Source organism: Acartia tonsa, chromosome 6 (assembly GCF_053477335.1).
Source record: "Acartia tonsa isolate MP-2025a chromosome 6, ASM5347733v1, whole genome shotgun sequence".
Classification (NCBI taxonomy): domain Eukaryota; kingdom Metazoa; phylum Arthropoda; class Copepoda; order Calanoida; family Acartiidae; genus Acartia; species Acartia tonsa.
The window spans coordinates 33815537-33828936 of NC_137265.1; the positions used below are offsets into that span (position 1 = coordinate 33815537).

Here is a 13400-nt window from a genome sequence, read left to right on the forward strand (position 1 = left end):
TCACACACACCAACACACTTTCAATACACTATACATTACAACATTACCAAACATTTAATATCATTTGCACACTATTGCAGATGTTGCCCGCAAGTGCGCACATTACATTTTTTGTAGGGGGGGAAATTTAAATTTTTATTTTTAAAGATAGCAAAAATTTGTAGCATTTAAATAACCGAATTTGATTTTTTACAATTTTATTGAAAATAAACCACACTTTAATCGTTGATAATGTTTAGCCTAATAACAGTCTAAAAAGTTTTCAGTTTGTAAGATAAGCTCGATCCAGTCCCCCCCCCCCCCTCCCAAACAAAAAAATGAAAGTTGGGATAAGCCTCTCAAACGATTCTACCTCTTGTGTACGCCATTTAAGGGATATTAAAGAGCCTTTGCAAAAAGGATTAAGGTCTAAGAGCAAGGCATTGCCTAAGTAAGGCACTTTTTGCACTTCGACAACATCAAATAAAAAAAATGACACTTTCTGCACCCAACTGGAATGTAAAAAATGAAAGTATTTTTCACATTGGATAATAATTGTTTTTAAATTAGAATTAATGAAAATAATTATAAAATACTTTATTGGTTAAAAGGTACTTTCCCATATATTGCATCTGGACCATAAAAGAATATTTTGATAGAAACTGTTGATGTCTATTTTGGGTTAGATTAGGTTATGTAAAGGTTATGAAAGCCCCGAAGGAATATATCACTTATTATAAGGATCTCCTCTGTTTAAAAATTAAGAATAAGAGTGGGGGGGGGGGGGGGTGGAGTTTTCAATGTTAATGAAATAGATTTAAGTGAAATCACTGATTTATATTTAATATTATTATAGTTTTCTATTCTAAATGTAATATGTAAGTATGATGTTAGATCATCGCACAATTTTAAGAATTCCTAAAATTTTAGATTGTAGAGTTTATTGATTCTAAATATTTAAAATTTGGAAAAGAAAAAATTACATTGCGTTAGCTTTTCCCTGTATATCTGAATGAAATTGAAAAATCTGTAATCAAGTTTCGAAAAAAAAAATTTGAAATTAATTTTCTTTCTGTTGAACTTTTGTATGAATTTAATTTCATCAAAACTTGTATCTATTGAATTTTGGAATAATTTGAAGATTATCTTTTGGTTAATAATTAAGTAACTTTCAGATGAGATTAGGTTATGTACTAATGGCTGCATCCTTAGCTTCTACAGCTAAATAACATAAGACATGGGCTAACAAAGTTTGGGAACAAATATGGTTGTCCTTACAACCCCAACTCCATAAAAAAAGACTTTAGAAGAAAAAAAAAGTTTTTCTTCTAGCTTTACATTTAAAAAAGGAGCTAAAATCAAATGCTGTGAAATAAAAGAGTAAAGGAAGCTAAATAAGAAAAGGGATGATTTAAATCGGAGTTTTCTATCAAAAGAAGTAACACGGACAAATGTTTAGCCATCCTGACTGACATAAATACCAATGTTATAGAGTAGTTTCTCTAGAAAACATAAATAGGTATCATCCCAGAGAGAGAGAGAGAGAGGACACTGGGCTGTTTATTAAACTGGAACCCAAAGTTTTTAAATAGCGTTTTCTCCTTTGTTGGCTTAACAACTTCGGGTACTTCAGTGAATTCTGATTGGTTGGATCATTAAGTTTAGTCTCTTAACGTTTCAACCATTAATTGTAATCTACAGAAGGATTAATTTTATGTATTATAATTGGGGATGTACATCAATCAATTGACATTGTCTTATCCCTTTAGATCCTTGGTATTATCCTCATTTACAAATAAATATGGTTGGCTATTCGGCACAAGCCTTGGTTTAAAAGTTTGTTTGGGGCAATTATCTGAACACACGGGCTGTTACCAACTTAGACAAATTACAATGTAAATGTTTACTAAACTTCTTTATACCATGTCAACACGGACAAGTTTAGTGCATTGTAATTTTATATGTTTTATTTTTATCAACCTATTATCAATTAATTTGTTTTAATTTTGAATATTAACAAACGAGGATTTCAATTTTCATAATCAACGAAGCACAAGAAAATTATGAATGGTCAAACGGACCAGATAAGTTATAGAGTAGATGTTCAATGGCTGTAAAATATATATAAAAAAATTAAACAATATACTTGGTGCTCATTGGTAAGAAAATGATCAATAGAAAGAATCTTAAATAGAAGCAGGGAAAATCACACATCCCCTAAAATGCTTAAGACATATGGACCAGACATACAGACGGTTATTTTAAATCATTAAGTAAGGCGTTAATAAGTCATGGTATTTCCCGACTTTGCAAGGGACGGATTTTGAATACAAATGTGCACATTTGCGGTCACATTTTTACCCCTTGGCAGTTTAAAATAAACCTTCCTTTGGATATTTACTTTTAATTCTTACCATTCTTGTTTACTGCAATTTTTAAGAACCAGAAGAAAAAATGTTTCCTGTGTAGACTAGCTCTAACATAGATAAAGAAATAAGAACATGGACATTTTTATTTTTAAATCTATTTGATTATACTTTTTAAGCCAAAAAAAAACAATAGTTGATGCAGCTTATAGTGCCTTAAAAAAATTAAGTCATACAATACAAATGACCAAAGATAGGCCAGTATACATTTTAGAATGTATCATCGGTCATTTGTATTGTTTGACGTCATCTTTTTATAGGCACAATAAGCTGCTTCTAAATAGTTGACTTAAATGTTATCTTTTTTTAAGAATATGGTTGAAGCTTACTAAAACCTAAAATAAAAAAAAACTAACTTTGAACTGTGGAAAAGTTTGAGGCTAAATAATTTATTACATTTCCTATTTTCCTGAAATTTTAGAAGCTGGATGATGTCTGGCAGGGACATTGCAAATAATAAACTATCTCTTCTCATGGACATGGATATGTTTAGTCAATTATATAGTAATTAGTTCTCCAGGCCAAGTTTTTGTAGCGAAGCTGCTAAAAAAAATCATATGTATATATGTCAAAGTGTTTATCATTAAAAATAGATTTTCTATAACCACTGCATTGGTCATTTAGTACACTTACTTTAACTGTAATGTTTCTGATGAGAAAATTAATTGAACCCTAAAACTCACTTTGTCTAGGCATCTATATGATTCGGTATTTTAGGAAATTACATATGAGATATGTTTCTTATAAAAATGTTAAAATGATTTATTTTTGAAATTTCGAAAAAAAATCTTTTAAATTGATTGAATTGATTACATTAATAGATTCTTCATTTATGCCAGATAGATATAATTTTCTGTCTATTTGAATGAAAACTTGTTTTTTCTTTACTTGTCATTTCCCTGTCAATGGTTATGTGAAGAATGTTTGGAGAAGCAAATGCTTTATTTATATATCCTCGCAAATAACTTAATTGAAAACAAAACAGAATTTGTAAATAAGCCAACAGACAAAAAAAAACTTTTAGTATTACATAAGTATACATTATGTAAGTACATGAGTGCATTTGTTGAAAAAAATAGTCACTAATCTTTTTACTCGTTACAGAAGAAAAAAACTTGATTTTTAAATCCAGACTTTGAAACTTACTGAGAGTATAAAACAACGTAATTTGACCTCTCCGAAATTAAGCACATAAAACATTTTTTTAAAATTATACACGGCTATAGAAGAATTATTCTTCTAAAGTTAAATTTATATTTTATTAATCGATTGGATTTTAAAGTTTTAGGAAATTTATCTATTAGTTTTAGTCTATTTTGTGAGCTTATACAATCGCTTAACTAAAGGCTTACCACCAAAATTTTTTGATGCTAGAAATAAAGTTTTATTTGCTATTTTTATGGTGATGTTTTATCTCGAGGGGCACACCTACTGGGGGCCTAGAGGCAAAGTCAGTTATAATTCAATAAATGCACAATTTTGAACATACATATGATATAAAACACAAAATGCATTCTAAGCTTATCATTCATGATTAATAATTATTATACACCATGCATTTGCTTACTAAGCAAACTTAGAAATTAAATAATTTCCAAGTTCTGCAAGATGGTCTTTTGAAAAACCCAATCTACTTAACAATTATGGATGAAAACCTCCAAAAAGAGAAGCCAGAAAAATTTATCCATCGTAAAAATGAAATATAGGTAATCTAATTTGGACGTACTTACATTGAAGATGAAGTGTTGCAAAGCTTAATCTTATTACATAAAGTAAAAAGATTTTTTGTCTTTAGCCGATACATTCTGAATTGATAGGTTTCTTCATTTTATTGAACTCTCATGAGTCCTGGGATGGTTTTAGACTAATGTATACTAGATTCATGTCCATAGATACTAGAGGCGCATCCACTAGCATTATAAAAATGAGACACAACCCAATCTTTCCCGATTTTGTATAATTTTTTGAGAAACACGACTCCAGTGACGTCATATTTTTCTTTTCCCGAAAAAGGGAAGGGGGGATGAAAAAAAGAGATGGGAGAAAAGGGGGTTTTCCCCATCACTTTTGAAGAGATTTTCTTCCCTACTTCCCTTTTTCGTCACTGGAGTCGTGTTCCTCAAAAGATTATACAAAATCGGGAAAGATTGGGTTGTGTCTAAAAATGATAAGGTTCTTTTATTGGAGCACGATTTACAAAAGTTTTGATATTTTGCATTTTTTATGAATCAATAAAGAATTTTAAGAAAAAAGGGTCCAAATGATTCTAAAGAGAAATTGAATTTATAAGTTTAAACTTATGTATAAATATTTGTTGAGCCTGTACATACTTTGTAGTTAGATCCATAGTTTGTTATGTTGCTTAACATAAGATTAGTTTCCAGCTAAAACAAGGTTAAAACTTGACTTAAATCTACTTAGAGATAATTTGTTTTAACTTTATCAAAGCATAAGAGTATTATGACAGGGATATTGAGGGATAAGACAATGGAGATGAATTAATAGATATAATGAACAAAGCTATCATTTTTTTAGATAAAAATCATTGGTTAAAAAGTTTGAACACTGTTTATTTGAACTAATCAATGGAGCTTTAATAAAAGTAACCAAAGTATTAGTATAGAGAATATATAAAACTTTGTGAACTATAAGAATTTAAAGTCTTTTCCTTCCTTCCCTGGTATTATAAAGACTCTGGAGGATAAAAACTTTTATTATTTTCATAAAAACCATTAATGACAGTTTGACTTTCAGCAGGCAGTTGATTTATTTTTTTAAAAAGTATTGTTATATGTTTGTCCTTTAAAATCTAATAAACGGATGGACTGTTCGTTTTAAAATTTTTGACCCAGGGAATCTTTCGAGGAAATATATGAATCCCTCCACCACTATTTTAACAGATCTTTAACAAATGAACTTCTTAGTAGAAAAATTCTGTTGAATAGATTAATTAATCCCTATGTAATTTTTAATGACAGTCTTGTAGAAATATAATAGATTTACTTCATTATAGAAGTGTATTTTTTTAAAGTAGGCATATAAATTTATTTCATACATACATTTGTAGTAAAAGATACTTGAACTATTTCTGTTTAATATTGTCATCTTACAAAATGGTAAAGTGTGTTTTAAGAGGGTACACACACTCTACACATCAAAGGATCCACTGATTTTACTAATTTCACTTTTTTGGAGTATAAAAACGAGACTTCTTGATTTGGAAGTTAATAGTATAAGGCTCATCAAAATGGAAGTTTTATAATTGAGAATTAAAACATATTTTTCAAATGGAGACTGAATTCAAGCTGCTCTAATTCTAAACCGGTTTTTTGGGAATATACTATTAACACATCTCTCTTATAATTGGTCAGTTTTCTCTGCTTAACATTGCGCACTCTATGGTTCCTCTAATGTACATACATGATTTTGCTCTCTTGAAATAAAATATGTATACATCTATCCATCTATCTACTCTAAAAGCTTTAAAATTTTACGACTATCTTTCATAAAACTAAAAAAAACTTGAAAAACAAGAATGGTCAGAGTAAAAATAAAAATGATAGAGCAAATGAATTTATGTTTTGAAAAGGGAATACACATGGCAATTAGAAGGAAGAGATTTAGATAAATATCTAAGGTTTACTATGGATGTAGCTAACACCCTCCTCGATTTCTGTTCGTTTTGCGTTTTTTTATTTGATTTAAAGGAACTAAAATACTAACTATATTGACTGTTTTTGACTGGTTTAGGCTAATTTTTCAAAAACTACAAATCTTAAAAGAAGCTTCAGAGATTTACAGGATTTACAGGTGTTTGATTTTTAAAATGTTACTATACACAGAGTAGCTTTGCTCCCAAGTCTAAAAGTGAGAAACTCGTATGAATGTATAAACTGGACTCATCAGGGATCTTAAGGGATAAGACAATGGACGATAAATTTATAATAAACACTTATCTCTCTAAAAAAAATAGGTAGAAGTACCAAAGTTAAAATGCCAACAAATAACATAATAACATCAACATGCTAAAACTTTGGGTACTAGTGTTATTTACATTCTAATGGGGAACTCATACATACATTATAACATTAGATAAACATAAAAAGTTTATGTGTAATCCTTTTTTTTAAAGTGTGATACAACACCAACAATGGGAATGAATGAATATGAATGAAATATCGCAAGATTTGTATAAAATAACAAGGATGATTACAAAACAGAGCTGTTTGAAAGCAAGGGCAAAAATCGAGATATGAAAAGAAAAAAGGAATGAAAGATAGAAAGAGAGAGTGTTTGTTTGTATATGTTAGTGTGTGTGATCGATAAAGAAAGATGAGAGAGAGAGAAAGAAAGAGTTGATCTATTAAATTAAAATTTCTAGGGATGTAAGCTTAATGTAAGAACCGATAAGAACAATTATAGAGTAGCTGAACTTCTGAAAAAGAGTAAAATTAGAACAATTGACATAAAAAACGAAGGTTATGCTTTTTGAACCTAGAAAAAAAAGATTATAATCGTTTAAGTCAGATATATAGAAAAATGAATTTGAACCTCAAAATATAATTTTTCATCTACTTGAGAAAAAAATATTTTAGCAGAACTGAACAGAAATGACAGGCATTGCTTTAAGATATAAACTTGAAATATCCTTTCCTATTATAATCTGAATCATGAATAATGTGATAGAGCATGAAAATACAAATTAATCTTTACCTCAATTAAAATTCATGCTTTTAATGCATTAATTATCATCAGAGGGATGAAGGGGATGCAGATGAAATAAACATCCCTTTCCCTCCTCCATGAAACTGACCATAGTGATTTATTTGACTTGTATTTGCATGTATGGACACATAATAACAAAATATACACAAATTTCAAGGTAACAAGATTTTAGGATTTAAATACACCAATAGGATTTACATTTAGATATTTTAGAATACTTACTTAAATAACATATAAAAGATGTGTACATATTATCAAGAATAAATAAAGCTATACTAAAATAAAAACACTTAAGTTAAAATTCCTTTTATGTCCAGTAATCCTTAATCCAGGATGTCTGTGTGTCTATCTGTGTGGGCAAAAGATCTCACTAACCGCTAAACTGATATGGTTCTCCTTTACATTTAGTACTCTCAGACGTACATAGAAGGTTTATAATTATATTGGAACAAGTTATTTCCACCCTCCTCCCTCCCAAAACTAGTTAAAATATATTGAAATAGCAATTGCTAAAAAATAAGCTAAGTTTCTGGACAAAGTTAGGGCAATCAAAGAGTTGGTTTCTGTGAGACATAACTCTACTAGGCACTATAGACGAAAAGTTTAATAAATAATTAAAAGTATGAGAATAATTTCTGATAAAGAAACTTTCTTCCTACTTAAGCTAGAAATGATTTATCATTTTTGAAAGAATAAATTTTAAAATTAATCCCATGTCTGTCCGTCTTGTTGACTGACATAGAAAAAGAAATAGAGAGAGAGAGAGAGACAGGAAGAGAGGAATAGAACAGTTATGTCCACAAAAGTATTTCTCTTTGTGACTTCAAGGAATTTAAATTTTATGAATATTAGTCAATAAAATAGTTGCTATTCATAATAAAGGTTCCAGAATCAAATTTTTAGTTTGGAGGTAGATGTTACTTAAACTAATGTGCCTAAGTGCGATAGAATAGTTATTTATCGCATCGTATTAAAAACTGCTTCCTGCGGATATAAAAATGTAACAATTAAGACCAGTTTTGTAGCCCTGAGATATGCCTAAGGCACGGGTTAACAAAACTGGAATTAATATTATGGTAGTACATTTTTATATTCGCAGAAAACTGGATATTATAAGATACATGATTTCTCAGTATGGCTTAGAACATGTTCTAACCTTTACTGGCAAAACATGTTCCAATATATCTTGAACAAACACTTATATTTAAAAAGCAAAAGTAGAAGACAATGTTTGTGGGTCTAGCTAGATAAAGTGAAGGGAGGAAATAAGGAGAATAATTTAAATTATGATCCTCGCAGAATAATGTCAAGATCGGCAACTTCCCACTTGAGAAGTCAAATCAACATGGTGACTTTAAAAATACCTCCCTTCTGGTAGCTTTCAAAATGATTCCTGCAAACAGACTCCAGTAGAGATCAATTTTATAACCCTAAATACTGAAGTTTTGCTATGTATACTATAGATCTGTTATTAGGACTACATAGGATTAATTAAAAGTGGCCATAGCTAAATTAATATAAAAATGATACTTCAAAAACTACACTTTTATGTTGGTATAAAAAAATTGTTTAAAGAATTTATAGAAAGACATTTAAAACTTGGTAGAGTAATCTAAATATTTAAAACTAAGCGAGGGTTTGTTTTGAAGATTAGGGAGGTACTACAATCTATACATGGGAAATTTGAATCTAGATCATTCTCAACTTTTCTTATCCAACAAAAGTGGAGAATTAAAATTTAAATTAACATGATTTAGGTAGGAGAGGACAGTGGCATACATTTTAATATATCTAAATCTTCTGAAATCTTAAATAACTACAAAAAAGGCCGAATTTTAAAATACTCAATTTGTAGAGTTTAAATCGTAAATTCTTGTTCTTTTGGTTATTAATGAAATACTATTATTATAAAAATTTTATTAAATTTCTCTGTTTCGAACACAGTAAAAGTTTCTGACTGATTATGACGTAACATAAAAATTAGCTAATGAGAGGCCATTATTGACCAATGGTAAAATTTATAGTGGCCTCTCATTGGCTAATTTTTATTGTTACGTCATAATCAGTCAGACACTTTTACTGTGTTCCTCTGTTTCTAGACTGATATACTACTGTTTAATTTTTCATATATCTTGCCTTTGAGTCATAAAGATGTAGTATTTTTACAGTTTTTAAACAGTAATTGTTATCAACAATTTAAAAGGGAACAATATGTTTTGACTCCCTAAACTGTTGAAGGCAGCTTATATGTTCATTTGGATGAAAATATTTTCATACAAAAATAAAATATTCCTTTATTGTTCAACAATTTTCTTTGACAAAATATTATTTTTTTTTAGATGCCGTGTAGACTATATTGACTTGCCAACAAAGAATAGCTGGGTCAAGCTCAAAGTTATAGGTAACATTTTTATTATCTTCTTCCTGTAGTTTCAGGGGGGCGCACATTTTACCCTATTGGAGGGGGGTGTAGACACTTGTCAATGGGGGTAATTGGCTCAGGGGGTGTATCCGCCCCCCTTAAATTGTCAGGGGAGTTGGTACAACCTTCTTTCTGCACGCCTCAGATAAGATGGTATATCACTTTATGTAAATAGTACCCACAAAGATACATGAGTATCCAAAGTATGTTGGTTATTATAACTTAATCCCTGATTCTAGATAGTACCTACAAAGGATAGGGTTATCTAGTTTTCCAATTGTTCTGCAAACTATTTAATCCTCCCATCTCTTCCAATTGTTCCAAGAACATCCAATTTTTAGCAGGGCATCTACTCATAAATAGGACATTTCACAAGTCTCAATTATTCATTTAACTTTTGAAAAAAAAAATGTCATTTATTATTTATTTTTGGGTATGGAATAGTTATTTAGTAGTTATATCAAAATAAAGAATATTAGTTTTATGATTTTTTAAAAAAAATATTAATGGAAAATTATCTGTAGTACGATGCTATGCTTCATTTTTCAGTATGGCTGAGAACTGGTTGTATTTCAGTAGATTCTAATAGGTTTCGAAGCAATACCGGAAATTACTTTACAATTTATTCATTGCTACTTATATTTTTTTTTAATTTATTCCTTTTAAGTTTACATATGAATAAGTTATAAACATGTTTAACGTTATGTAAGATTAGAGTGGGTTTTTCTGTAATGTTGCAAAACAAATCAAAGTTTGCGTTATCCTCTTAGCATTTTTTTCCAATTTCATACCCCCCCCCCCTCCCATTATGAATTTTTTTTACAATTGTTAGGTTAGGTCATATGGCTAAGGGGCCGAGCGCCCGTGGCTAGGCAGGCCAGGGGGCCATGGTCATTATTGTAGGGGGGGGGGGGAGGGATACAAATTTTCAAATTTAGAGAGAAACAAATTCGGGAATAGTCCCTTTCGTAACATCGCCCCATAAGGGGCGATTCGTCGTATTTTTAAATTGCCTTTTATAGGTTATTTTAGGTTAGGTTAGGTTATGTTGGGTTTGGTGATTGCCCCACAGGGTTAGGTAATTGGCCCCGCAGGGGCAAGAAATAGGAGAAAAGCTACTGTGAAAAATACGAAGAATCGCCCCATAAGGTGCGATGTTACGAAAGGGAATACAAGAGGATTAAACCTCAAAGTTTAAATATTATTTACTTAAAAATATATAAATCTAGTTTACGTAAACAAAATTACTTTTCCATTACTTTACATAGTTTAGATAATCTTATTTCAAAACAGGAAAAATGTCAACTATTTTTTTTGAAAACAAGGAATTTGTAACAGATCATAAAACTTTTTTAGAGTTTTCTTAGGATATCTTTAAAAACAAAGAAATGACGGAAAGCTCGCTATGGACTATTAAAAAGCACCCCTGAAATCTCTGTATTTAATGTTCTAGCCATTTAAGAGATTTTACTACATAGCCAAATAAAAACTTAAACCTAGTTTCAGTGTTTTTTAATAGTGTCCAAAAACCAAATTTAATCAACTTCCGAAGCGGGACAAAGTGTCTCAAAAATCAGCCATGTGACGTCATAAAAAAGAGGGATTATCCACCTCTTTTTTTCTTTCCCATTTCTCCTTTTATCCCCCTCATTTTTATGACGTCACATGGCTGATTTTTGAGACGCTTTGTCCCGCTACTCAACTTCAAAATCTGTAAACTCTGTTTCAAATTAATAGAACAATTATTTCATTTCCATACATCCAGAACAACAAAAATTCAAACCTTTTTTGTAGAGTTTTAAAAATATGTTACAGACTATACTTATATATTATGCCCACGTTAAAGTAGGTTATTTCCTGGTTGGATTAGAACAAGCCCACAATAATTAGGTTCTATACAAACATAAAACATAAAAATAACAACCAAAAACCTTTGAAAATAAAAGCAAAAAATCTTCCGAAATATGCTTTTTCATAAAAACATAAGTTATGTAGTAAGAGTTTAAAATTGGTACCTACTGTTACAATGTCTGACGTGTGACATCATTAGGAAATATCAGGGGAAAACCTTGGCTTATAAACAGTAGTAAGACTTTATATACACATTTAGGACTCTTAAAAGTTTCTTTAAAGTATTCAAAATGCAAAGACAAAGACATATATTTTTTGACATATTAATTGGAACTGATGATCTATTAAGTAGTGAAACAATTGTATTGCAATAATAAAATTTAAAAAAACAAGTTGTGTTTATATATCTAACATTTAGGACTAATAGACATAATATTAGTTTTTAATTAGAATGGTTTACAATTTTTAGTATGGGCATTAAATGTGACAATGCTCATTTTAGCTGTACTTGGTTGTTATAGCCTTACCCATAGTTAGTCATCTAAGATAATAGAAGCATATAATTTAGAAAATTAATTGTGTAAGAACCATAACTAAGATAATATAGAAGCTTTTTGCAAGTTTGTATACATATGCCTTTTTTGTTATGCTACTCACATAATTCAGGTCTACCCTTATTTTCTAAAATCAGAATAGGATATGTAAATTGACTAAAAAAGTGTTTTACACCAGGAAAACACAATTGTTGAAAATACGCTAAAGAAGAGTCTAGGTATGTAAAAAATGTATCATATAAAATCAAGTATAAATACATATTAGGGTGGGTCGATTTTGGACATTTTTTTCTGAGATCAAAGCGGGGATCTGCAAATGATTTTTATGAGTATAATACACCTCTGGATGATTTAAAATTTATCCTAAGTCTTAAAACCGCTGACGACCAGACATTCAATTATATAGCTATTTGTAAATGGGTGTCGAAAATTTATTGAATCAGAACTATGGCTTCATGGTGCTCCCAGGAAAGGCATTGAGGAGTAGAATCAGGAACTTTTAGTTAGTTTTATCTGTTGCACGTCCCCTCTTTGTCTAATTCCGATATGAACCCGCCCTAATATATATCCAACACAATCCTATTTTATGAAGAAGTATGTTTTTCCTCTCAGTAGCTTGAGATTTTAATAGCTAGTGAACCGATTGAGTTCTTCATTTTATTGATTTAGACTATCTAATCTTTAGATTCCAAACATATGCAAGGGCCGGAGCCCTAGTAGGTTAATAAAGTTTACTTAAAGAATGTAGGTACATAACTATTAAAAGTTGTCTTTAACCTAAAATATTTTTATACATTTTATTTATCTGTATCTGTTTATTCCTGTGGCCAAATTTGTAAACTCATTCATCTCATAATTTAGGAGCGTTAATTCATGTCCGCAGTCAGACCTTTTTTACCACATTTTAAGACATATTCTTGCATATTAATCGAATTGTGAATAGCTATTAGAACTGAAAATATATTATAACAGCACAAACTAACCCTATGTATTTTGCTTTTTATTCATTAGTACATGACACCAAAAGCTATTGTGCAAATTGCAAATACGCAACACTTTCCGGAATTAAAATTGTTCGGCTTTAAAGGCACATCTTTTTGGCAAGGTCTAGGATTCCATATTTGAGAACACTTCACCCTCATGAAATTTAGATTATCAATTGGTTTGGATATAATGACATAGCCAATTTATATTCAACAGAAAACAAAAATTTATGTTAATTGATTTTTATGTACGTCAGATAATATTTCTAGAACTAAATCATTTTTAAATCAAAGTTTAATGATTTAATGGCTTGAATCTAAGGTATTGAGACCATTTCTTAAAAACAAAAAAACTATAAATTGTTATTTAGTGCATTTACATATTTTCATAGAGGTTTAATGGTAAATTGCAATAAGATGTTCCTGTTTTTAGATCAAGGCATTCCTTGTATTTTCATTG

The 13400-nt window shown here is 29.9% G+C and overlaps 1 protein-coding gene across 1 annotated transcript in view; it reads left to right on the forward strand.

The window, feature by feature from the left end:
* Nucleotides 1-13400, forward strand: part of LOC145322448 (uncharacterized) — a 165154-nt gene that overhangs the window by 31511 nt on the left and 120243 nt on the right. Inside the window, exon 7 of the mRNA XM_080164449.1 lies at nt 9470-9531. Within this exon, the coding sequence (XP_080020575.1) occupies nt 9470-9531 (62 nt within the window). The remainder of the gene's footprint in view (nt 1-9469; nt 9532-13400) is intronic.